A 27353-nucleotide genomic window follows, 5' to 3' on the forward strand; every position below is an offset into this window, starting at 1 on the left:
GTGTGAGTTTATTCAAGAGCTTAGGGATCTTCTGATTTCACCCACATAATTGTTGTTGGGGCATTTAGTGTACTGGATGAGGTACACCACATGTTGTAATAACCATATGTAGGACTCATGGATCTTTGAATTTTGTCCAAACCATGGGAACAGCCAGGGGTACTAGAATGGCTCCCCAATATACCAACCTCTTCATGGGCCACCTTAAAGAAGAATTTCTAGACAAATGCACCACGAAACCAATGATGCACCTGAGCAACATCAATGATATTTTCATCTTCTGTAGGGATGACTTAAACTTCCTCATAGATTTCCACCACAACTTCAACAACCACCCCAAACACACCAAGAAATCTGTTATCTACAGCTAGGAACTCAGATACCATAGAATATGCTCAGAGGAGAAATTCTGGGATGTACAACATAACACATTCAAAACTGCTCTCACCAGACAAGGACACTCCACCAGAGAAGTAGATTGCATCATGGAATGGGCCACCCAAATACTTGGAGAGAACATGCTTCAAAACAGAAATAAACCCCCCTCTGACTACACATCCTTAGTTGTCACATGCCGCCCTGTTGGATCATATTAAAGAAGTTCTGTATTAAAATCACAAATGAGTTTGATTCCCCATAGTTTAAATTCCAGGGTATTACTAATTAAGAGGTCTCTTGGTTTTTGGTACTGTGTCTCTCCCTCTATGTGTGAAACTTGCAAGCTGCTAATTGTGTTAGTACATTCTAAGACAGAGTCTGTTCTCAAAGCAATTCTTTGTAACAACTACTCCTCACAGAGAGAGAGACTCAAAGCAATACTCTGTAACAACAGAAACAGCACCCAGAGACTCCCCGCCCTTTTGTTGTATTCATCTCGCTTTGTTAACAATTGTGATTAAAATAGAGATAGAGGATGAATGTGGATGGATGCTTGGTGTGGATAATAACTGAATGATCAGGGAGGTGCCAGCCTAAGAATCCAGTGTCCATCGGCTGAAGAAGGCATCAAGTGGAAATAACCAGAGGACCCCCGGAGGGCAGACTCGAATCCACCCAACAGCCTCAAGAATGGGAGAACCAAAGAACAAGATAACATCTGGCAGCACGGAGCCGTCAGGAATGTGTCACATGCTGATTGATTCAGCAACAGCATGATGAAGCAATTCCCACAGACTGGCATAGGAAGAAATTCCTATAAAAATGGACTCTAGAAAGTGAGAACTTTGGGGGTCTGATTCTGCAAACCAACTTCCAGGAGCATCAGATGAGCATCTGACAAGGCCCTGCTCCCGCCTCATGTCCAGGACACCTGGCCAGTGGCTTGGCATGAGCAACTCTAAGGCTGGTAACTATGATAACACCCTTGCAGAACCTCATCTAGTGCACTAAATGCCCCACTAGCAACTATGTGTGTGAAACCAGACAATCGTTATGCTCTGGAATAAACTCATGTAGGAAAATGATACAAGACAAAAACACCACATTTCTTGTGGGTGAACACTTTTTTCACAAAGTGATCAATCCATATCTGACCTCTGTCCTCTTCCTCAGAGGAAACCTGCACGATGCTCTCAAAATATGAGCCTAGGAGCTTAAATTAATGACTCTGTAAGATACTAAAAATCATGGACTGAACAGAGACACTGGATTTATGGCTTATTACAACAATCTGTAACCACTAACTCCCCACCCCCCCTTAATCCTATGACTACAGGGATGTTAATGGGCCACTTCACCTTGTATGGTCCCTTGGAATATGTGCGAACTACTTTTGCTAACCTCTCTGTTCGACCTCGTATTTAGTTCTGACACTCTTAGGCCATGTCTACACTACAGAATTAACTTAAGTTGACTTATGTCAACTAGCCTAAACCACTGTAATTACATCTCTTGTGCATGTTAACACAACGCTCCTTGTGTCGGCGGAGCGTGTCCACAGTTGGTGCTCTAGCACTGACAGAGAGAGCAGTGCATTGTGGGTATCTATCTCACTGTGCAAATCACCACCTTCTTCTACTAGGAGTTCTGAGAATGGATGGCAGTGCATGACAGGGGCAGGCTTGCTGTCCCATGATGCAGTTTTTCTGTCCCATCATTCCATAGGCTTCTGACTATGTTTCACGCCATTTTTCAACTGCCCCTGTAAACTTTGTGCCTGCCATCTCTGCCTGAAAGCATGGATCCTGCACTACTCTCCAGTCTTGGGATGAGCGTTATCAACACAACGCGGCCGATCCTGCAGTATTTCATGAGCTGTGAATCTGAAAATGTATCTGTAGTGCCTGCCCCGCTTGATGTTGGCATTCATGGAGCAGCTGTACACAGTGGACTGTCACTATTGGGCTCAGGAAACAAGCACTGAGTGATGGGATTGGGTCATGACACAGGTATAGGATGGCAAGCAGCAGCGGCGGAACTTTCTGGAACTATGTACGGAGCTCACCCCTGCACTGGGATGCAAGGACACCAAAATGAGAGCTGCCCTCATGGTGGAGAAGCTTGTGGCGATAGCTGTGTGGAAGCTGGCAACTCCAGACTGCTACCAGTCAGTCGCAAATCAGTTTGAAGTTGGGAAGTCAACGATGGGGGTTGTAGCGATGCAAAGTGTGCAGAGCCCTTAATCGTCTCTTGCTACGAAGGACTGTGACTCTGGGTATTGTGAGGGAAATAGCAGATGGCTTTGCAGCAATGGGATTCCCTAATGGCAGCAGGATGATAGATGGCATGCATATCCCTATTTTAGCCCCAGACCACCTTGCAACGGAGTACATAAACAGAAAGGGCTACTTCCTTGTGGTATTACAGGCGCTGGTGGATCACTGGAGTCATTTCACCAACATCAATGTATGATGATCAGGGAAGGTGCATGACGCATGCACCTTCAGGAACACTGACCTGTATAGAAAGCTGCATGCAGGGACTTTTTCTAGACCAAAAGATTCCAATAGGGGTGTGACGTTGCACTCCATATGTTTTACGGAAATATATTATATTCACACTCATTAGCGTAACTGGAATATGCTTCATGCAAAAGGTCTCTTGTAAGGCATCATTACAAAGCTTATAATCTACTGAGTGTGTTCATCCTAGTTGTATGTATGTATCATTTTTGTATTTAAAACTAGAAATATGAAGTATAACTCTGAAGTCCTATTGTAATTATGCAAAGTGTGGGTCATTAATGGTGGTTTAGAATCTTGATGGCTCCCATGGACTAGAACAATTGATTGTAAATGGCTCTGTTTTCTTGCAAACCTTCCTACATTTCTGTGAGTCAGGCTGGGAAGAATGGAGGCTTGGGGTCTCACAGGGCATGTGACCATGTCTCCAGGTACTGGAATCCATCTTAAACCTGTTTTTTTTTCCATTTAGAAGGAGGGGTGGGGATCCAAAGAGAAAAGATTCCCGCCTTGTGCCAAAGCTATAAAAGGGGGTGGAACAGAACAAAGGGGGCTGCCGGTCATGAGAAATCCCTTAGTTACCATCTTAGCTGGAACTAACAAGGACTGTACCTGGGGAAAGGATTGGGCCCACACTAGGAAGGTGTCTAGTCTGTGAAAGAAGCTTATTGGAACATCTCTAAGGGTGAGATTTACCTGTATTCAATTTCTTAATGTATTAGGCTTAAACTTGTGTGTTTTGTTTTATTTTGCTTGATAACTTACTTTGTTCTGTCTGTCTATTACTTGGAACCACTTAAATCCTGCTTTTTATACTTAATAAAATCACTTTTGTTTATTAACTAATCCAGAGTAAGTGATTAATACCTGAGGGAGCAAACAGCTGTGCATCTCTCTCTCTGTGTTATAGAGGGAAGACAATTTATGAGTTTACCCTGTATAAGCTTTACACAGAGTAAAACGGATTTATTTGGGGTTTGGATCCCATTGGGAGCTGGGTGTCTGGGTCCTGGAGACAGGAGTACTTGCTGAGCTGTTTTCAATTAAGTCTGCAGCTTTGGGGGCGTGGTTCAGACCCTGGGTCTGTGTTGCAGCAGGCAAGGATATCTGGCTCAACAAGACAGGGTTCTGGAGCCCCAAGCTGGCAAAGAAAATGGGCTCAGAGGTAGTTTCAGCACATCAGGTGACAGTCCCAAGGGCGTCTCTGTGACCAAACCCATCACAAGGGGATGCTGAAATGCCCATAGTGATCCTGGGAGACCCAGCCTACCCCTTACTCCAGGGCTCATGAAGCCATACACCGGAAACCTTGACTGCAGCAAGGAGCGCTTCAACAACAGGTTCAGCAGGTGCAGAATGACTGTTGAAAGTGCATTTGGCAGATGAAAGGGTAGCTGGTGTTGTCTTTTTGGCAGATTAGCCCTCAGTGAGGAAAATATTCCCATGGTCATAGGAGCCTGCTGTGCTCTGCATAACATTTGTGAAGCCAAGGGGGAAAAGTGTCCCCAGGGGTGGAGCACCTGGTGGCTGATTTTTGACCAGCCAGATATCAGGGCTATTAGAGTGGTTCAGTGAGGGGCTATTTCAATCAGGGAGGCTTGGAAGCAGCATTTTGACAGTGAGCCCCAGTAATGTCTTTCTGTAATGCATTCAGCCAGACATTGTTTACTTACCACCTTGAATGACCCTTGTAATGATTTCTGCTTGATTGCCACTGTATATGAATTTCTGCTGCAACCACCATGTGTAGGACCCAAAGAATCCTTGTATTTCTAAGACTAAATTTTTATTAAACAGCAATACAGAGATTTCCGTTTCTTACAAGGTACATGACACTGAACAGCACTCTCTCAAATGAGGCTCTCACAGTTGCGTGTAAGTCCAGCAGTCCTTATAGAACATGTCTGTAGGGGTGGAGTGCAGGGAGTACTGCGATGGGCCGGGAACATGCAGAGAATGCATGGCGGGAGTTTGGGGAGGGCGTGGAACACAGTTCTTTATGGGCTGCAGAGGAAGATGAACATGGATGTGTTCCGACTGCAGTGCAATCAAGGGCCTTAGCATCTCTGCTTGATCCTCCATGAGCTTTACCATCTGCTCCTGCCCCTGTCTCCTCTCCTGGCTCTCCATTTTTAGTTTTTCATTTATTGTCTCTCTCCACACTCTGTGCTCGCTAACTGCATGATCAGACGATTGCAGTACTTCTCGAAATATGTCTTCCTTACTCCTTGTTTGCCTCTTTATCTGATGGAGGTGCTCCGTTGGTGTGTAGGAGCTGACTTTTAAGGGCTCATCTACAGAAGCAAAAGAAACAATACACAGAGTCAGTATTGTGAGTGTACTCACAGCCTTGAATCATAAAAGTTACATCCATTTCTTACTCAATTTCCCTTGGTGAGCATGCAGCCTGGCAAGAGCACTAAACATGGTGAGTTTGGCCCAGAGAGGAAGGTGCAAAATGGGACAGAGGGTCTGGGTGGTTTCAGAAGGGGATCAGTACAAGCACCTGGGACACTATTTTGAATACTGGCACCATTTTCCATAGGTGGGGGCGATCGAAGCTGGTTTCTCCCTACTGAGCGTAACCAAGGATGCTAGGGTGCATATCCTGCTTGAGTGCGGCTTCAGACCGGGTCCGTATACTGCTCCCTTGTGTGCTGCTTTAGTTCCTGCAGAAGTAATTGCCAGTTGGCATGGCAAAGTTTCCTACAATGGGGGAAGAAGCAAAGCAGCTCTGCCAAGGAACCTTCGGCAGAGAATTGCGGAGTACCTTCAGGAAAGTTTCATAGCTTTAGGAGCTAAGCTCACATGACCTAAATGTATGTTCACACTACAGCTGAGAGCCCACCTCCCAGCCCAGGTAGACAGATTCATACTAGCTTGGCTTGAGCTAGCATGCTAAAAATAGCATTATGGATGTTGCAGCTCTGGCGGAGACTTGGGCTATGTACCTGAGGTCAGACCCAGGGAGTTGGGTGGGCTTGACAGCCCAAGTTACCACGCGAACTGCAATGTCCACACTGCTATTTTTAGTGTGTTATCTCTAGCTGAGCTAGCATGAGTCAATCTACCTTGGCTGGGAGACTCATTTCCTTGCTGCAGTGTTCACATACCTTGTGTGTCCAATCTCAGGAATTGTGTGCTACTCTGTGTTTGTACGGTGCCTAGCACAATGGAGATCCATTCTTGGTTGGTCCTTAAGCACTACCATAATAAACATCACGATGATGATTATTGTTAATAATCAAAACTGTTCAATAAAAGTTGAGTTGATTTGTAAAACCACAAAGGATGTTGGTCTTACAAGCTGAGCACCCTGGCAATTTATTAAAAATACAATCAACACAGTTAAAATCAAGCCAGCAAGAACTGCGCTTCAATAAGACGGCTCCCAGAGAAAGGTACTACTCGTTGTCAGAGCATCAGAATTTGGCCCTTGTATGCATCACTGGCACTAGAGAAGGAGAATGTCCTGTTACACACTTATTAATCACCTACATATACCGTGGAAATGACAGCTTCGAAGTGGTGATGATCACACTGGGTAGTTTTAAAACTAGAGTCTGACATTTGCTAGGCACCCAGTTTGCCTTCATCAGTCATATTCCACTAATAGTGGTTGGAGCTGTTGAGGAGACTGATCATATGCACACATTGTTTTCAGAAGGAAAAATTGCTTTATCTCAGTATCGCATTTGCTACTGAGTATTTGCTACTTCTGAGTAATGCAGCAATTCCAGAATAAGAGTCCATCCCAGTCCCCATTAAAGTGACAGGAGTTTCCCAATTATTTTCAATGGGAATAAAATCAGGATCTAGCTATTACAACTTTCTTCCAGTTCCTTCACATAGAGGAGAGAGCTTTTGGTTTGGTTTTCCTCTCAATCTCTAAAAGGTGTTGGACAGAACCATTTGGAGTTTAAATAAATACATAAATAAATAAATAAAATCTTCCCAGCTAAATTGAAAGCAGGTATCATTTGACAATTAGCATGGCCTTTGTTCCATTGTGCTGTAGTTTTGGACTCAGTGTAGGACTGGCATGAAGTCATCAGGCTTTTGGGAGAATAGGCTAAATCAGCTCTGATCTGTTAAAGCTATTAAAATTGCAGTGAGCAGGTGCAGGAGGTAATTAAGTGCTTTCAGGTCTGGTGCATTTGGTCAGATAAAGTTGTCCAGAGATTCTCTCTGGCTTGGTTATATTTTCTCAAGGTGTGAGCCACTGTACTTGCCTCCAGTCTCCTGCTCTTTCCTCTTTCACCATGAGTGATGCTGATATATTACTTAGGAACCCTATATGACCCAATCAGAGGTGCAGAGAGGAAAGTGGGATTGAGATCCAAGAGTCAGGATTTATTTTCAAGCGCAATTTTTTTTTAAGTGATGTTTCTAGTTTGTTTCGATTCCTCTTACCAATAGGTAAAATTCAGTCCTTTGCTAGCAGTCTATACAAGGCCTAAACGCCACGTAAATCTTCAAAATAATGCTTACTAGAGTACAGACTTGGTGCTGCAAAGGCTATTGCAAAGAAGTGAATTTCACCCTGCCAGAATAACTTGAATGATCCTCCTAAACACAGCAGCTTTGTGTCCTTCTCATTCATCACATTTCCCAAGAGCTGTCTGGCAAAGATGTAGGTAGGTCTGAGCTTTCCACCTGGAGTAAAACCCCTCCCCGGGGTTGATGGTGGCTGACAGAGAATAAGGGGGTGAGGAAGGAAGGGACATTCTGATCTCCTTAACCAAGTTGAGTGTGTGGCATTAGGGAGACGTGGAAAGGTTCCTGCTCTGCAGTGCTTACAGTGTGACAGACCAAAAACTACAGGGCAACAACGTAGGTGGGGAAAGGAAGGGACAATATTAGGAGGATTAATAGAGTGGTTTTATAGATGTGAAGGAGGGTGGTGCCTAGACAAAAGGTGGGATGCTGTTCCAAGGCCAGGGAACAACATCAAAGGAGGCACAAAGCTGATCATAGGAGGACCTCAGTACTCCAGACAGCAACCTGCCCTCAGGGTCTCCGGACTTTTGAACACTTTGTTAGATGTTGGTAAGCGAAAGTGAAACTGAGACAGGAAGAAGGGGAAAATCTTTATTTACAGTTGTGTCCATTTTACTTTTGAGACTCTGGATGGGTTATAAAAATTCAGGCTGTGAAAACACAGACGATGGCAAAGGGCCACTGCGTTATGTCACATATTCACATCTGGCATTTGGATTCTGAGTAAAATACATTGGGAGTATCTTATCTTTTATGTAAAACCAATACATATTTATTGATCAGATAAATATATATCTGATAAGGGGAGGCCGACGAACATATACCCTTTGCCAGCTTTCAGTATAACCCTTATGGCATGGGTATCGTTAATCACTTTCCACGTCTCCCTTAACCAAGCAAACAAAAATACATTAAGCAATAATAACAATAGCATTTGAAAAGTGATTATTTTTTAGTGATATGTTCATGTTAGATTGTGGCAGTTGCTCCATAGTCATCCTTATCTCCCACAATAGCACTTTGAGGCACAAGGTTCAATTTTATTACCTCCATACATTGCATCCAATAGAAGCGTCTCCAAAAATCCCCTTTATCCAATTTTAGGTACATCATTTTTGTGTGTCCCCCTCCTTGGCACATTAAGTAAATTGTCCTGCATCCATTTGAATAAATGCAGTGCTGCTGCATATTGTAACAGCACCATTAGCACTGTCGTAGTTAGAGGTATATCCCAGCATTTGTTTCCCTTACATACCAGCTATTTTCAGAGATAAGGCCAGATCCTGAAACTGGATCCATTCAAACAGACTCCTACACTGCGTGGAGCCCCGCTGAAGTCAGTTGGCCTGACAGTGTCAAAACTGACAGTGTCAGTTTTCTTTTTGGTACCAAAAGAGTATATTTTTCTTATGCTTTCTATGTATACTTGCAGTCTTTTAAAACTAAAAGCAGACAAGTTTAGATATAAGCCTTGGGAGAAATCCACAACTCACTGTAGTTGGTGATCCTGGAGTAATACCCAGGATGAATTTGGTCTCTCTAGTCCATAGGGCTATTACATTTAGTTTGAAAAATGTATGTTTGTTAAATGAAGCTTCACCATATGAATCAGGCCAACCTAAAACTAGTTACATCACTGCACCTATGGTACTGGTGCTTTCTCTGTGCTCCTGAGAATATTTTATATTCATATAGAGCAGTGAGTCTCAGACTGTGGGTCGGGACCCCAAAGTGAGTCACAACCCTGTTTTCATGGTGTCGCCAGGCCGGTGTTAGACTTGCTAGGGCCCAGAGCCAAAGCTGAAGCCCGGGGCCCAGGGTCAATGCTGAAGCCCAAGCCCCACTGCCCGGGCCTGAAACCTGAGGGCTTCAGCCCTGAGTGGCAGGGCTCATGTTACAGGCCCCACGCCTAGGGCTGAAGCCCTTGGGCTTCGGTTTTAGCCCCCCTCCTCCAAGATGGCAGGGCTCAGGCGAGCTCAGGCTTCAGTCCCCCATCCTGGGGTCATAATATAGTAATTTTTGTTATCAGAATGGAGTCACGGTGCAATGAAGTTTGAGAACCACTGATATAGAGCTTTCATCCTGAAGCATCTCAAAGTGCCTCATGAATGACATGCAACACTGCTATGATGCAGCCATGTCTTAGTGAATGGGAAGTAAACAGCCCAGGCACAGCACTCTCTGATAGTCGTCTATCATTTCAGGGATGGAACTGTGTCCCAAATTACGCAAGGTCACGGTAGGGGTGGTGAACTTTTGGCCAAAGACATCAGGTTAAATCCTGGTCATATTGTGTATTCAGTCCATGTTTTCAGTTTTTGGTAATGTTTCTGGGATGTGTACATGTGCATGGATTCACATGTATTTTTTTCCTTCTTGTCTATTGTGGATACATACACCACACCTGTCTTACCTGTGTAGGATCTGTGATCTACTCTGTTGTGTGGTAGTATCTCCAACATGTATATACAATTTTCCTTGTGATCTGATGCATGTCTTTTTCATCTCTCCTATGTGGGTGCACACAAAAGCATGTGCTGTGCCTACTTTACCACGGAGCTACATAATCTGTTCCATGGGTTTTAATGGATTCAGCTCCCTCCAGATATTATTTCCTGTTTTGTTTTGAGCCGGCAAAACTAGGTCTTGTTTGTCTTTGCATTGCTGCTTGCCTAGTGCTGTAGGAAGAGCTCTCTGGCTATTTTCCTGTTTGATTTTGTGTGTGTTTTGTTTTAAACAGGACAGAGTGCATGTGTGTATGTAATCCGTGTGTTCAATTAAGAGAGGCATCTGTTGGGTTTATTTCACATTGCCAATGAAGGGCTGCAAGCCGAGAGCATCTGCTCAGCTTTTTGTCAATGGCTTGTTTTTCATAATTTGCTCTACAAGGTGAATATTTGTTTGGGGATAGGAGAGAGCTTTTTATTTCTGTTTTCCATCTTGAATGTTTTTAAGTGGTAGCCAAGGAAATTGATTAGGATTTAAAAGCTACTTTTACTAAGCAAGGAACTGAAGAGCAGGAGACACAATCAAACCACTCAGTAATAGCATTGCTATACATTAAGGGTCTTTCTGTATTTGTTTTAGGAAGTGTTACTTGTAGTGGTTTAATAATGGTAAAAATTCTGTGATACGGTGTGTTGTAGTTTAAAAACATATATTTTAAACAGTCATTTGGAATAAAATTTAACATGCTTTTTGGCACTTATAACTGAGGAACAACTTTTTCCTGTTCTTACTGTTACAATTTTTGTTTATGCACCCAGTATAGATTCACTACTGCCAAACTTACATGCTACAGTAAGAGATTCAGTTGCCTACATGTAAATTTTATATAATGTATGTTCAAAGGCCTCTAACCCTGTCAGCATTATCTTACAGGAGTTCCCTCCACTGCTTGCTGAAGCTTCCTCTGAGAGGGCCTTGGGGTATTAGGATATCCTAAGAGGATAGTGATGCTTTTGGACAGAAGGATCTGGGAAGTATACCACATAGCAGAGGCCCCCAATACAGGTCGCAGGAGATGTGTGATGTTGTTGGGAGAAGGGGGCATGAAACTCTGCAGGGGAGGGACAAACCTACTCCCAATTGAACTAGCAGGAATAAATTCTTCACGTCCAAACTTGTGGATGCTATGCAAGAATAAACTGCAGAGGACAAGATTTGGTCTTTACTCAAAGAGTTTTTGAAAGAAATGTGAGATTGACCTATCCTCATTAATTCTTACCCCATAGGTGCACTGCAAACCTTACCAAGGAGTTAATTTTACGACTTTATAAGCACATAAAATCCATAAGAAGTTTGTATGGGGATGTAAACGCTTAGAGTTAATGCACAATAGCAACTTTTCTGTCAGTTCAGTTCCATATTACAGTACAACCTCTCTGATGTCAGTTAATAGTCCAAGAGGGATAATAGCAAGTCTGCGTAAGATGTAAATTTGGGGCGGCTGTGGAGAGTTGACAGTCAAACTTGCTTCTGGGACAAGGAGTTACCCTGTATATCAAAGGATCATGAAACCTGAGTGGTAAAAAGACAAACGACATAAACTTCATAGTAGCAGGAAGGTATTTTCATTGTTTGAAAAAAAAATAAAATTCAAACTTTATCACATTAAAAACATTACATGAGAAGTAATAAACATATTTACATTTCTGGTTTGATTATAAATATACATTATATACAAAATAATGTTATAAAACGTAGAAAGTTCAGTGCTTCTGATTTTTTTAAATTACTGAAATACTAGACTTCAAAATAAACTACAAACAGACAAACTAAAATCCATATTATTGATTTCTGAAGGTCATCTTCAAAATGATCTCTGTGGTCAGAGCAGAAGTCAGTAGTGGACATTAGGACAGGACCTTGCCTGCACAGTTCAAGGCAGCAGATGGTCTAGTCCAATACTAGGATTTACAAGGTCAGGAACAGTAGTAGATAGCATAGTCCCAGGTTGCCTTGTATGAGATCTTGTTTCCTCATTCCGCCCCACCTCACAGTTTTCTCATCACTACAGTATGTCACAGCACTTTCCATTTGGCTGTCAAATATTATTGCTGTATATATATGAGTCTATGTGCAGTGAACCTACCAGTTCAGAACTGCACCTCTGCATTCAAGGAGTAGCTTCCCCATTTCCCTGTTGCTGCGGGTCGGAGTGAAACAAAGAGGACCAGCTTAGAGCCTTCAAATTCTATTATGAGTCTGTCCTTAAAGAGGGCCTCTCAGACGCTGCTTCTCTGTTGGGCATGTGGAACAGGAATGAAAGGACTGTGTGTGTAAGGAGAGGAGGGGTGGTTTCTACAACAGGGAAGTAAAGAATAGGGAAATAAACCCCTCCCCCTCCTTTGAAAAGTAACAGCTAGGACTTTGAGACTATTTGCAGTTGAAGGTGGCACCTGATTCAGAATCATAACACAAAATCCCAAGTCCTTGCCAAAAAAAAAGTTGTCAGAAGAAAAAAATTCACTTCTATTCACAATCATTGGTAGTGCAAAGGGCATGAAAGAGCTGAGATAGCTCAGCATGTGTAGGGTCCAGTAGCTGACTGAGTTGAAACGCATTTGTAAGGCTTTCAGTTAGGGCTGGTATTATGTCTCTCCACATACCAAGGGGAAAGAGCCAACATTCATTCATTACACCACCCCCTTCTCAGCAGTTTAAAGTTGAAGAGTCCTCTATCATTTCAGGGATGGAACTGTGTCCCAAATTACTGCTCAAGTCCAAATTTCTCCAAAGCAACACCACGTGAGAGAAACGTAAATTCAGTATCCCCCTTTCCCATACCCGTTAAATTGCCTGAAATAAATGCAGCTGGAGACAAGAAGATGTAAATAAATGAGCAGCAGGAAGAGTCAACCACCCCTGCCCAATACTGGTCAGGTACTGCAAAAGAAAGCAGTCAAGTCTCTGTTTGGGCTCCCTAGATTCTGACATGCTTTAGGCACTTTTAAACCTAAGAATCTTATTTACTCTATATCCAATATCTGTATAGCAATGTATCTTTTTCTTCATGCGTGTTTCCCACGGCAACATCTGCACATATAAGTGATAGTCAAGTGCCTTCTGCTCCAACTGGAATCTCTCAGAGTTAGAGTTTGGAAAGCCACAGGTCTGTCCAGGAGGAACTGGCCGCAATATCATTTAAAAAGCTAGTCAAAATAACATTTTTCATTCTTCTCTCCTCTGCCCCCTCCCTCTTCTATAGAGAATTAAATTCCTTGTATCAAATGTGAAACAAGGACACTAAAAACCAAAAAGGTGTATTGCATCTTTCGGTAAATTCACAGTCTGTCCAGTTCACCCAGTTCCATCCTCCTCCTGAGAGCAGCAAGTTGCATATAATTAAAAAAAAGTCCAATCCAGTTCTGAATTGTAAACAATGCAACAGAAATGTCCATCTCCTGGCATCACCAAATCTGAGGTGCATACAAACTGACCCTTCAGTCTTATACCTGTCAGGAAATAAAATAATTTTAAAAAGGATTGAGAAGAAGGCACCATGTGTAGAATATTGTAGATTTAAAATAAAACAAGCAAATCAAAAAACCAAGTACATCCAAATCAAATTAATTTAAGCCAGAGGTTTCTGCAGCTTAATAATCATTACCCAGGGCTTGAGGCTGTCTCGCAGGTCAGAGAATCACTAGCTAGCAGCTCTGCCCTATTTCAAGTAGCCTCACTTTCTACAGGTGAATTATCTAGTTTGAATGCAAGGTCATTTAGGTTAAAATTTCCCAATTTTCAAAGCCTAAAGTCAGGCTTCCAAACCCAAATTTGTCCGACTTTTGAAAGTGCTAAGAATCATCAAGCAGCACCCTTGAAAACCAGACCACTTTTATTTAAATGCCAAATATGGATTTAAGAGCTTAACTTTAGGCAGCCAGGTCTGAAAACATTAGGGGAGATTTTCAAAGGCACATATAGCAAGTAGGGCCTAATTCCCACTGATTGTTAGTAGGAATTAGGCACCTAACTGCCATATGTGCCTTTGAAAATTCCTTCCATTAGCCATAAGCTTTCTATTTTATCTGATTTATTTGCATTCCCACTATTTTTCAGCTTGCCTTTTAAGTAGGAATGTTAGAGGAGCTAGAATTCTGTTGTACTGAGTGTTAATGCCACAGTAGATTTCTCCTCCTCTGGGTCCTCAAACTACAGTACTAAACTGGGCACATAGGCAGAAAAGTAGAACTAGAGCAAACTCAGTTCAAGGTATTTCTTCAGATAAGAAAGCCACCAGTTGGCATTAAATTGCCCTTAACTTCTCATTGGACCTTTTTTCCAAATGGTTGTTAGTTCCTTAATAAATATTCAGTTCCTTGACAGTTTTTGTTTAAATTCTCAACACTACCCCATGCTGAACTCTTTCTCTAAAGATCCGTTTCTGTATTGTCCCCTGGCCTCTCAGATAACACATCAAAATCTATACAAGTAATGGGATCCTGTGTGGCAAGGGATTTAAGTGCCCTTCCCTGACTTGTCTACACTAGCACGCAAAACCGGCACTGCTGCGATTGATGCAGTAGCATCAATTTAGCAGATCTTGTGAAGATGCGATACGTTGATGGCTGTACTCCACCTCCTCAAGCGGCGGAAGGTAAGTAAGTCGGTGGGAGAGCGTCTTCCTGTTGACATAGTGCTGTGTAGACAGCGCATTAGGTTGAAGTAAGCTACGTCGCCCAGGGGGGTGCTTTTTCCACACCCGAGTGACATGACTTACATTGACTTAAGCAGTACTTTAGACCAGGCCTCACAGTACTCTTCCTGGTGCTTATTCAGCTATCTTACATCTATTGACGGAACTCCATGGCTATATTAGTGTTCCCATAGAACAGATACCACCCATGGATTATTCTCTTATGTCCTCTTGCTGTTGGAGGGACTCTCCTAGCTTTATATCTATGTCCTAGGATTATCACTTTTTCATTTTGTGGACCATGTATATAAGAATCTTATTTACCACTGCCCCACTACCTCCACTCATTAAACTTTTATGATCTGATTTTCAGTAGTGCTGGGCACTCTCAGCTCCAACTGACTTCACTTCTGAGCTCAGCACCTCTGAAAGAAATAAGTTAGGAGATTACCTCCCATATCTCCCTTCTGGATTTTCTGTTTGTTCTGGTGCTCCTGTGGGCCACCAGAAAGAGTTCCATGTACCACTGGTGAACCACCAATCATAGCCTTTGATCATAGTATAGATGAAAACCAGAGGGTGCCTGAAATCCCTGCAATACAACTGCCACCCTCTCAGACTTCAGTTCTGAAGTATGACTTCCTCTGTCACTCTGAATCAATGACTGCCTAGATAGGATCTTAGGGAACTGTGCACTTACCTCTGTGGCTATGACACACTCGTTCCGCTCCTCTGTTATCACAAAGACAGACTGGTACATAGAATCTCTCGGAGAGCATATTGCTGATATTCTACATTCTGGCTTTTCACTAAGGGAGACACAGAGACAAAGTAAAAATCTAAGGACTCTGAAGATAATAAAATCCCTTATAAAAGTCTTCTAGAAATATCCATAGGAGAAATAGGAAGGTAGAGGATGAATGGGAAGGGCAAGATGGGTAAAAAGATGAGGTAATACCCATAATCAAGTGTTCTCTACAGTGAGTAGGAGGTTACAATTGAAAAGACGATTCAGTACTGTCCTGCTACACTTCCACCATGCCCTAATAATTTACTACTCAGCTCCATCTCCTGTCCCTTTTCATTTCCTGCAATGTCAGCATTACAATGCAGCATTTAAATCACATGTGAAATCACAAGTGAGAGATCTGTACATATATCAAAAGACTGAACCAATGGAAACCCATCTTTTTTTCCCTTTGGCTAGAATACCTCTATTCTTATTCCAACCTCCCCACGCCCACAAAACAGGACGTTCTTGGGAGGGTTGACCTAATCTATATTGAGATCTTAATAAAGCAAAGATCTGTTCTTATCTCTCCACCATTTAGTTGGGAAGGAAAGAAACTACTTATTTTCATGAGTGGACTGACTGCAATCCACTCCATTACACATGCTGGCCACATCCTGGGCAGAAACAGAGTTTAATTGACAGGCACAGTTAAAGATTCCCATGCACAGTGAAACTCATGCTCCAACCTGAAGATTCCCCACCTATCTATTTTTTCCCCCCTACTTCTGCTCCCTGAATGAAAAACTGCCTTTTCTCTCATATGCACCTTGGACAGATGCAGCTTAACAGCAGCCAGGGAAAACTGCACTCTTACCTGTATAATCGGAGGGGAGGCTTCTCTCCTAAACACTTTTCACTTTTATAATATTTATCTTCCTGTGTCCCTCTGCTGGTCAGATCCTTTACCAGGTTATAGTCCAGTATATGGTTCTTAGGTTTGTAGTTTGATTTTTCCAGCCCACAGTCCACCTCTAAGTCTTTATTTTTATTGGTATTTTTGAGCTGGGAAGCTGGAATAAGGTTGTCCTTCTGGAAATCAGACAGATTGTTCATTGTCTCCAAGTCCTGCTCTGGGTGCCTCCGCATCTGTCTGATGACCATAGCTATCATGCAGAATAATACAAGCAAAGCTACCAGTCCCACACCCATGGATATAGCTATCCAGGGAACCGGTTTAGGAGGATATGGAACGGGCACTGTATAAACTGGGAACTCACAACGGCTGCCCATGAAGCCATAAGGACAGTTGCAAAGAAAGTTAGCATTATAAAGTCCACCGTAGCACGTGGCCCCATTCTGGCATGGCCCAGAGGCACATTCATCTCTGGTTTTAATGTCACAGTTCCTACCAGTGTAGCCTGGCAAGCAGGTGCAGGTATAGTCATTGATCAGGTCATGACAAGAGCCCCCATTGGAACATGGATTCCTGGCACACTCGTTGATGTTTATCTCACACTTCTGACCAGAGAAACCAGTGCGGCAGCGACACACACGGAGTTGACCCAAATCAAAGCAATGACCACCTGGAAAAAAATACAATAAAAAGTTTAGTCAGCAAAGGACTTAATCCTGAACACTAAGTCACTTCCTCTGTAAGCAATTCATATTACTGCAACAGGTGGGAAAGAGTTTTATATAAACACAACATGCATTTTTTTAAAGCTCTACAAGGTGCCTAATCAAGCTACTCTGATTTATAATCATGTCCCTTTAATATAATGTATGCAATGTTCTTGTAGCCACATTGGTCCCAGGATAATAGAGAGAAAAGGTGGGTGACGAAATCTCTCAACAAAAGAAGTTGGTCCAATACAAGATATTACCTCACTCACCTTGTCCCTTTAATATATAGGTAGTTTAATTTAGTCTGCATACTTCTCCCCTTTCCTCCTTCCCTTGATAAATCTCCTGCAATCTCTAATGCACTGGTAATTTATGTACAACATAACAATGTCGGTTCCTTCTGAGAGGCCAGGGTAGGAAGTGAATATATAATGGGAAGGGTAGGCTGATAGCACAGAGGAAGGATTAGAGATCAAATTAAAGATTTCCATCACTTTAGCACTGAAAGTGTGAAGGATCCAGAGATAGACAGGATCTCCTGATGGGAAGACTTACCATTTGCACAAGGGTTGCTTGTGCATTTGTCCACTTTCTTTTCACAGTTAGATCCTGTAAAGCCGAGAGGGCAACGGCAAGTATAGCTGGCCCCTTGGTCCTTTTCCAAGCATGTACCACCATTAAAACAAGGTGAGTCAACACAAGTCAAAGCACTGTGCTCACAGTGAGCACCATAGTATCCAGGAGGGCATAGGCAATGGTAACCATTCTCCATATCCTGCAAAATTAAAAATTTAACATTGGACTTTTGCTATTTGACTCTATTCAAAGGCACTTATTCTCAGGTATCCTCTGTTGATCAACAGCAAACTTTCTTCCATCCCTCCTCCTCTACCTGATGGGAATGTATTGTTCTCTGCAGCCAGTGAAGCGTTTATAGGAAAAAAATGCAGATGGGACTCAGAGGGATTAAGTCACTAGACAGCAGGGTGGAATTGATTTAAATCAAATTGATTTAAATCACTAATCAGGAAGGCTCGATTTAATCGTGGATTTCTACATAAATGTGCATTCTTGTTGGTTGTTATAACCTTAATACATATTCTTTACAACTTGGAGATAGATGTAGATTTCATTTTTAGAAGGTACACACTATACATTTTTGAAGTGATTTATTTTGAAAACTATTCAGGTTAGTTTTACAGCTATATCAGAAAATGAATGATTGGTTGGTTATTTCATTTACCAAAGGTAATTGAAGCAGATATTTATGAAGTCTTTGGGAGGTAAATTATCATTAATAATTGGAGGATTTTCTTGCCATGCTGTATTAGGAGGAGAACATCAGACATTTAAACTGTTTTATTTAACTAAACAACAATGTTATGTATTCTGGATTTTTTTCTTCAACAGCAAACATATAATATTTTAACAAAACAAACATATGAATTTTTGAATTTAGTTAAACATTCAAGTTTTTAAAAATCAGGTTTGTTTTTGTTAAAATTGTTTTTAACTAAAATAGGTAAATGAAATATATATTTAAATAGATTAAATCTACTATGTTAGCCAGGTCAACATGATAAACTTAAAATACTGGCTTCTGCAGCTAACTCAGTCATCTTCACCTTCATTTTCCTATTTGTTCATAATTTGGAAAAGAAAAACAAGCTTTCCTGCTTTTTCAGGTCCCAGACAATTTCTCAATTTGGAATGAATTAGTTCAAAGGAAGAAAATATTCTTTCTACACTGGCAGAAGAAGCTACTGCTGTTAAAAGTGAGATTATCACTTCAACAGTCTCTGAACCCAAGTGCTTAAGTGACTTCCACCAGTTCACTGGTGTGACTTTCTTTAAATCATCATCATCAAACATATATTTCTTGAATGGTTCTTATTCCCAAACTGGGTCTCTTTTATGGCCTGCTGCCATTATAGGTTTTCCCTTCTAGTGAGAGAACAGTATGGTAGAACTCAAATCAATGAGGGCTACACTCAGAAAGACTTCAAGATTTATGGAATATGCTGCTCAGACAGTTTCACTTTTGTTTCTACTGCTTGTGCCTCCCTTCCCACATTTATCTCCAGACTTCTTCTCCTTGTACAGATCTATTCTGCCCCCAACAATCTTCTATTCATTGAACTTTCTGAAACTTTGCACTTTTAGAAAGAGGTAAGGGATTGACTCGGTGTACACAAATTTGCAGAGGGACAATAGGGTTGAGGTCTGTTATTTCTCACCTCTATATATTTATTTAAAAACATTTTTGCTGTTAACAAGCATGTTATCTCTGGAGACACAAATCCACAGTTTGAGAACTGCAAAACTAAGCATCTCTGATGGTATCTTCTAGACTAAACACTGAGTCCAAGTGGGTAGACAGAAAGATTAACCTAAATAATCTATACAGAAGCCCCTGGAACCCCATAAGATTGGGTCCCTAATCCATGAACTATTGGGACTAATTTACAACACTTTTCTTAAACATTACATGAACATATTGTCTCATACTATAGAATTAATAATCCCTATTCCATGATGAGATATCTTTGAGCTATAATGTATCCTAATTAAAATGATCTTTAGATAGGTTTTTTCCTCAAAAAGCATTTATATAAACACAACATGCATTTTTAAAAACATGCAGTTATAAAAGATATTTTTTTTTAAATAATTGATTTTTATCCACAGCCACGTTCAGAGCAGGGGTAGTCACTGAATTAGTCAAGCAGAACAGGTGCAACTGCAGGGATCCAAATGGCCAGCTAAACAAGGACACTTATAACTTTACTACTGTTTATTTAATCGGATCCCCTAGGCCCTCTTAGGCCTGCACTGTGTGTATCTCATAACACAGTTGCAAGCTGCCCATTCATCTTCTGCATGACAGCTCATTTCTGGTGAGGACCTATTTTGCTACTCTGTGAAGAAACCCACCTGTAAACCATAATGAAACCCTCTGCTATTTCTGAGCGTGATCCTTGTGAGCCTTTGGGGGTGAACAGAGGGGCTTAATGCACTGGCTTCAGGCAGAAGATACAGAGCACATTTGATATCCATGATCTATTGTTCTTTTTCAAATTAACGAGTGAATGGTTCTGCAAATATATTGAAATACTAGACAGCAGAACACTCTAAAATGCATAAGCTTGTTGTACAGAAGTTTTAATAAATCAGCTTCATATTGTATGATATTGTACTCTAGTGTAATGCAGGTTTACTCCTTTATTGATGGCTAGAAAGGTTTTAGTGCATTTCTGTGTGCATTTTGGTTTGAGGAAGTTTATTTTTGATATCTATTCTCTTACTGGGCCAGCATCTTGCATGGATTTCATAATAACCTCCCCAGCAACCTAAAGCTCAGTTGACTAGTTTTAATATAGGCAATACATCTCTTCCTTGCATCCGATGAAGTGAGCTGTAGCTCACGAAAGCTTATGCTCAAATAAATTTGTTAGTCTCTAAGGTGCCACTAGTACTCCAGCTCTTCCTATAGTAAATTTCCTCCCCTGACACTTCCAGGAAAGGGTTCAGTATGATATCAGAGTTTTAGTAATGGACCTGTCAACTATCAGATTCCCATTGTGTTGTTACAAGCCATTTTTTAAAAGGTATACTTGTGCTTGTTTCACAGACTGACTTCCCATTTAAAATTAGCTCTTACCGTGCAACTACCACCATTCCTACAGGGGTTGCTGTCACACTCACTGATTTCATGTTCACAGTCAACACCAGTGAAACCAGGTTTGCATGAACATGTGTAACTGCCTTGGCCAGTGTTCAGACAAGTGGCTCCATTTTTGCATGGTTTATGGTGGGTGCAGTAGTTGAGATCTGCAAAGACAAATGTTAGAGATTTTGACAACCTAATAGAACCCACTCATTTGTCAAAATAGGACAGCACAAAAAGTGAAAACGGACGTTTTAGACAGGAAAAAAATAGTTTCAGCTAAGAGGTCTATCATTTTGTTGTCCGCAGAATGAACGCAGATTACTTAACTCTCCAAATCACCAATAAATCTGTTATTTCTCCCATCACAGTATATCTAAGCTCTGAAATGTGGAAGACCTGGCAAAACTTTAACTGTATAAGTGCCTTAGTATACTCTCCCCACTGTGTGTGTATAAACCCATTAGCCTTAATGGGATTTAGATGTGCACTTATCAAGTTGAAAAGTATACATCCTGTGAAAGACAACACATGCCTTGACAAACTTAACAATAAGCCTTGCCTTAAATAGGTGTGCTCTTTGGCATATTGCAGAAGGGCCTAAAAAGGTGAATCTTTAAACTCAGAGACTTAAAACTACCTAAGAGAGAGGGTTTATTTATTTACCATATGCATGTTGTTGAGAGTGACACTGGTATAAATTGCCTAAATGTATACCATGTTTGGGTTTTTTTTAATTGAGAGATGGGGTTAAAAACATAAGTCCCTAGAACACAAGTAGGAAATCTTTGTAAGTGGTATAAATATAATGAAGTAATTAGGATGCAGGTGGCTAATAGATACGTATACAAAAATTCTGCTTTTCCTACTTAATCACACTTAACCTAACCGTATCACAACCATCTCTGCAGCTATTTGCATTGTTTCACGACCGTAGTTTATGATCTCAGTTTCAACAATATAACTATGGCCTTGAGGACGCACTCAGTTGGCTAAAGTTCAGAGATTCAATGGGTGAGCAAATAAAATGGTCTGGTATCCCTTAAAACAGAACCTCTGCTTTTTAGTCTTGCTCTATGATTTTTCTCATACACCTCAAACTCATCACGAGATTACTTCCTCATGTGTTAAAATAAGGAAGGCTCAAATGGTGGTGTTTACTTCTGTTGGAGTTAGTAAACTGCTTTATTTCTACTAATAAATAGCTGAACTTACAGTTCTTGTTTGAACAAGAAAAAAGACTGCATATTCAGCATTTCAACCAGTTTTTAAAGAAAAAGCCACAATTACCAAAAAGACAGGTTTCAGAGTAACAGCCGTGTTAGTCTGTATTCACAAAAAGAAAAGGGACAGTGGGGTGGGAGGAGGTATTGTTTCATATTCTCTGTGTGTATATAAAGTCTGCTGCAGTTTCCACGGTATGCATCCGATGAAGTGAGCTATAGCTCACGAAAGCTCATGCTCAAATAAATTGGTTAGTCTCTAAGGTGCCACAAGTACTCCTTTTCTAATTACCAAAAAAGTTCATTTATGTTTTCATGTATACTTAAAGTATAAAGTATGAGAGAGACGTTCAACAAATTGTTGCCTATTGACATTTCACTGGAAGAGATTTACTCCAGATGCTCTGGGTTAGGGCTCGAATACACAAACAATTAGTTTAAGGCAAGGTAGGGTGTGAATCTATCCTGCACTAGCTAACCTGCTGTGGAGTAACTGAGGCACATTAACAGTTGGTTAGAGCACTCTGCTCTAACCCTTTGAAAAAGTTAGTCTGCGAACCCGCGGGGGGGGGGGGGGGGAGGAGACAGACGGACGGACAGGGGGGTAGATTCACTCCTCAGCTTGCAGCGAATTAAATGTTTGTAGACAAGCCTTTACACTTCTTAGCTCAGTACCATGAAATACACAAACTAACCTTGGTCACAGAAGAGGCCACCCCAGCCTTCATCACATATACATTGCCACTGTGTTTTACAAGTCCCATGGCGGCAGCCTATATGAGGAATGCACTCATCACAATAACGGCCTTGCCAACCAGGGCGACAGCTAGAAAAAAAAATTAAAACGTTAATTACAATAAAAGGCTAAAGTTGCTGTCAAGTTCAGGTTGAGATCATCATCTACTCACATGCATTCTCCTGGCTTGTTGCAGTATCCATTTTGCTCAGTACAGCCAGCCAGACAGATGGCTATAAAAAACAACAACAACCCCAAAGGTTTAAATACATCTGGCAGTATAGTTTACACTTTTAAAAAAATAAAAAAAATATCTTAAAGCCTACAACATACTTTAAAACTTTAATTTAAAAATTCAGATCACAGACATCTTTGGAGCAGGAAGAAGTGAACCAGAGAAACCCAGCATTTGCTATGAACAGAGGTGTCCTTTAGTTTTTCTATTTACACAACAAACAGAGCCTCCTGCTTTTCTAAGCTTGAGAAAAAACAGGAGGGGGTGGCACGAGTGCACTACCGCTGATGCCTCTCCTCTGGGGGTAGCAGTGGTGAAAGAAGGAGCATAGGCAAGCTGCTGTCATTTCAACTCAGAATATAGATGAGACAGTGCTTAAAACGCTGGTATCCTGTCGTCATTGCTGCCACCGGCGGAATTGCACCAGAAGTACCAAGAAGCTGAAAGTTTCGAGGGGGAGGAGGGAAGCCAATGTAGGCAAGGCCTCACTGGGCAGAATGTCTTTTTCTTTCCAGGGCTGTGAGCTTAGGGGTCAGTGGGAGGCCGGGCTCGGTGTAGCTCTACTATTGAACTGTGCAAATGGGGTGGCGGACAGGACCTGTTAGGCCTTGGCTACAGCTAGGAAAAAAGGGTTTGTTCTCACCAGCTGCTAGCGCGAAGGCATGGCCAGGGGGCCGGATGGGAAGTCCTCGTGAAGACAAGGCAGCGCAGCGAGAGCAACCCTCCTCTTTAGCTCCTAGCCCCGCTAGCACGTCTGCGAGCTACACCTGTCTTCACTAGGCTCTCCCTGGACTGGGTTAGCGAGGCTTGGCAGGATCACCCCGCTTCCCCAGTCAGTACTCCCGATAGGGCCGAGAGCGGGGCGGGCTGGCCGCTGGAAAGAGGCGCCCGCGGGTTTCCCCGGTGTGCGGGGCCCGCATTGGCAAAGCCGCTCAGCAGGAGGGAGGGCGCGCGGATGGCCGCCCTGGGAGGTGAATCAGCGGCCCCAGAGGGTACGCGGCTGGGAGGAGGCTGCGCGGGGGTGGTGGTGGTGGGGGGGAGCCCAGGGTTGGGGGAAGGCGACACGGGCGGCCCACGCGCTCGCCCCCGCCCCGCGAGGGCCGCCACGCCACTACTCCCTGTGGCGACGGCACACGGCAGCGCCGCGGGCTCCGAGCTCGCAGCCCGCTGGTTTCTGCTGCGCGCGCCACGCGCGCCCGCCCTTTACTCCCTGCAGCGCTCGCGGCCAAAAACTAACCACCTTCCCGCCCCCAGGCGCTGGCACGCGCCGCTTTCAGCTCCACCACCGCTGGGCAGCCCGGCAAGGGGCGCGAGGCGGCCGCGGCTGCCCGCGCACAGCCCCGCCCTTCAGGTGGGGCGATAGGATTCCTGGAAGGGAGCGCGGTGGCAGAGCAGGGGAGGGGCGTGCCGGGATCCCCCTGCCCCGAGCGGCGGGTGGTGGCGACCGGGCCCGGGGGCTAGCGGCGGGCGGGCGGTGTCACTTACGCTCGGTGCAGTACTCGCCGGTCCAGCCCGGCAGGCAGGCCAGGCTGCCGTCCGGCTCGCACACGTAGTGACCGAAGGGGTCGTCGCGGCGCTTGCAGAGGCGGGAGCAGCTGTCCCCGTAGTAGTGCTCGCTGCAGATCACCCGGTAGGAGAAGCGCAGCTGGGTCTGCGAGCTGCTCTGCACGTCCTGGGACCAGTTCTCGCCCACGGCCAGCGGCCGCTGGATCGCCACCTGACTGATCAGCCACTCCTCGGCCGGGGCGCGGGAGCCTGCGGCACACACACAGCTCGGGCTCAGTGCTGCTGCCAGATACAGCCCCCTCCAGCTCCCCCACACTGCATCCCACAACGCATCTCATTGCCATCCCAGTGATCTACCCTGACTCTGTGCTACATCCCACAGTGCCTTCTGATCCCCAGCCAGTGCCACCCACAAACTGCTCAACGCAGCTAGTGACACCCCCTGGGCTAACTAGCAAAATGTTAAAGATTTCTAAAACCTAAATAATGCATGTTACTTTCTCAATGTAATGGCACCGATCCTGGTCCAAGTGATAACATTACTATTTTTCCATTTAAAATGAAATAAGGACCAGGGTCGGGCCCGGAAACAGTGCATTATTCATAGCAACAAATAAACATTACTTATTGTCTACGTCAGATAAAGGGATAATAACTGGAGGGACAATTTCAAAGAAGCTCGGTGCATTCTGCTATTTGTTTGCATGCGATAGGGGAAAAAAGACACAATGTGCTAATGCAAAGCACACCAGTGTGGAGTTCAGGAACAGCACTGCAGCTATTGTCTCCAGTTTTCAGAGTAACAGCCGTGTTAGTCTGTATTCGCAAAAAGAAAAGGAGTACTTGTGGCACCTTAGAGACTAACCAATTTATTTGAGCATAAGCTTTTTTTTGTCTCCAGTATCAGCGATTATTAACCATGAACTTAAGAGGCTTTGCAGAAAGCTTTTCAAAGTGAGAACAGTTGTGCTGTTGAAATATCCTTTTCCTCTATGTCAGAAAAACATCCCAAAGCCATTATTCCTTTTCCAAAGGGCGGAATTTGAAAAAGGTGTAAAATACAGGAAAAGGCAGTCATGACTTTTTGGCAGCCTTGTAGTTTTCTCACCAAAGAGCTCCTTTCTTTCCCACGCCAAAAATAAACTGGAGGAAACGCAATTGTGTTGGAGATTAGGTAGGGGACAAAATCAAAGCAAACCTGATGGATATCATTTAGGGAATAGCTCCCGATTGTAGGATAAAGCTAGCATCGAGATTATAGTATAAACATCGGAATTCAATAAGGTCAATTTAATTTACTTTAAAACTTTTCTAGTGACGTTGACAGGTTAACTATTTCGGATTAGTTTACAGACAAGCACCGAATTTTAGGAAACGGTCGCCCCCTCGTGATTGCTAAGTGCAGTGTCATATTCACCTTCTGGAAGGTAATTTGCAGGAGCATGCCAGGCTTCAATGATCAGTGAGAAAGTTCCCTGCGAATGGAAACAAAACATAAGTGACTGGAAGATACAGAATTTAAGACAAGCGAGATCTTGAGTTAGATTGATCCGAAAAGGTTTTGGTCTGTCACAGAGTCTTCCTTGCAGCTGAAACAATTGTGTGAAACCAGGAAACCGTAGCGCTGCCAGGTCGGAGATATACATTTTAATTAATCTAATTGCAGATAGCATTACTTTGTCCGAGTCAATGAAATGGAGCTTCCTTAGAGCTGTTTTCATCTCTTGGGAAAACGTTTCTCTTGTCTTTCACTGACAAGGGCATTTTATTTCTGTTTTGTTGGTCAGAAGGGTACTCTCAACCCCTCCCCCGCCCCACTAGTTTTGTTGAATGCAAATTTTCCCAGCTTGCGAGTATTTACATCTCTCTTCCTTTAAGTAATACTGACATCTAACTGCCTTATAGACTGGATGCATTATTCCATCTCTTTCGTCTTGAAAAGGAAGTTATGGAAATAAATCTAAGGACGAAAGTAGTTTGTTTTCACTATAGATTAACAGCGCACTCTGTTTAACCTTTTATCTCCCCTCCATACAATTTAAATCATGTTTAAGGTGGGATCTTACCGGCCAGGTGAAGTTAAAGGGTAACTTAATGGGGCTTCCAAATCTCTCCGTTTCTTTGACGCTGAAGGAGTTTACTCCCAGGACTGGGGTGACAATGCTGCCGAAAGTACAGGAACCCGGAGAGACCACGGCCTGAAAATGCTTCAGACAGACGCGAAAAAAGGTCCTACAGTGGGGCGAACAGGGTTTTCCGCTAGCCAGGGACCCCTGGCTATTCGCAAACTCGTGCAGCTCCAGTTGGAAGACGCCAGAGCCGGATACCCTCTGCACAAAGAGGAGACATACAAAAGAGCCACATCAGCGCTTACCCCAGGTTTTGCCATACAACTGGCTTCCATCACCCAATTACATTTAGGACCCCCTTTTTTTCAATGCGTGATTACCTGCTGCAAAATCATTAACAGAAACGTCAAGCCAAAGATGCGCAAAGCTGCCATCCTCCTGTTATTCAAGGCTTCACAGTGGGAATTGGGTTTAATTTTCCTCCGGTATTCCTCAATTGGACCAAGAAAATGCTTCTTCCTTGAGACAAAAAGTCGTCACAGCAATTCACCTAGAACACCCTGTCCTTCCAATTATTCCCCAAGCACCAGCAGAAAATGGAAGGTATAATCCAGGTGTTTAAACCATCCCCCTCTGGGAATTAATCCTGCAGCCAACGACCAAACTGTGATTGCTTTAGTCGCCTTTATAAACTCCAAAGCCGAGTGGATTTGGTGAGAGACGCACAGGGGGAGTGTTTAGTGTTGAACCGCTCCTCCTTCACCGGAGCTAATAGCGCTCAGTAAATGGAAAACTTGCTTCCCTTCGAGCTCTTTTATATAGTTGCCTCTTGTCCTCGCAAGCTCATTATGTAAACTGTCAGTCAGACTCACGGGCGATCCCTCCCCCTTTTCCATCTTTCCTTTCTGGAAAAAGAACCAAATGTTGTGGAGAGCCCTCATATCCAGAATTAATTCCCTGCTGCTGCTACTGCCGTGCTGACCACCAAGGAGTCGAGCTGATTATTAACAAGCCAAGCAT

At 43.0% G+C, this 27353-nt stretch overlaps 1 protein-coding gene and 1 long non-coding RNA gene across 2 annotated transcripts in view; one reads left to right on the forward strand and one right to left on the reverse strand.

Moving 5' to 3' along the window:
- LOC142072542 (uncharacterized) overlaps positions 1–27353 on the forward strand; it is a 95415-nt gene that overhangs the window by 44943 nt on the left and 23119 nt on the right. The window lies entirely within an intron of this gene.
- Positions 11458–27108, reverse strand: DLL4 (delta like canonical Notch ligand 4). Its single transcript, XM_048854624.2, has 11 exons — positions 26714–27108; positions 26331–26594; positions 25682–25739; positions 24244–24513; positions 22696–22756; positions 22483–22613; positions 20559–20728; positions 17453–17672; positions 16149–16857; positions 15242–15350; positions 11458–13357 (listed from the first exon to the last, which is right to left on the reverse strand). Exons 1-11 carry the CDS (start codon positions 26765–26767, stop codon positions 13352–13354), a joined length of 2052 nt encoding a protein of 683 aa, XP_048710581.1. The 5' UTR covers positions 26768–27108; the 3' UTR covers positions 11458–13351.

The sequence above is a fragment of the Caretta caretta genome, chromosome 6 (assembly GCF_965140235.1).
Source record: "Caretta caretta isolate rCarCar2 chromosome 6, rCarCar1.hap1, whole genome shotgun sequence".
Taxonomy (NCBI): Eukaryota; Metazoa; Chordata; order Testudines; family Cheloniidae; genus Caretta; species Caretta caretta.

Coding starts and splice junctions, on each gene's coding strand:
- DLL4 (XM_048854624.2), bottom strand. CDS start 26,767: ATGGCAGCTTTGCGCATCTTTGGCTTGACGTTTCTGTTAATGATTTTG. Junction 20,729..22,482: donor TGGCCTCTTCTGTGACCAAG/GTTAGTTTGTGT, acceptor TTGTCTTTGCAG/ATCTCAACTACTGCACCCAC. Junction 16,858..17,452: donor AAGCAACCCTTGTGCAAATG/GTAAGTCTTCCC, acceptor ATTTTTTTCCAG/GTGGTCATTGCTTTGATTTG.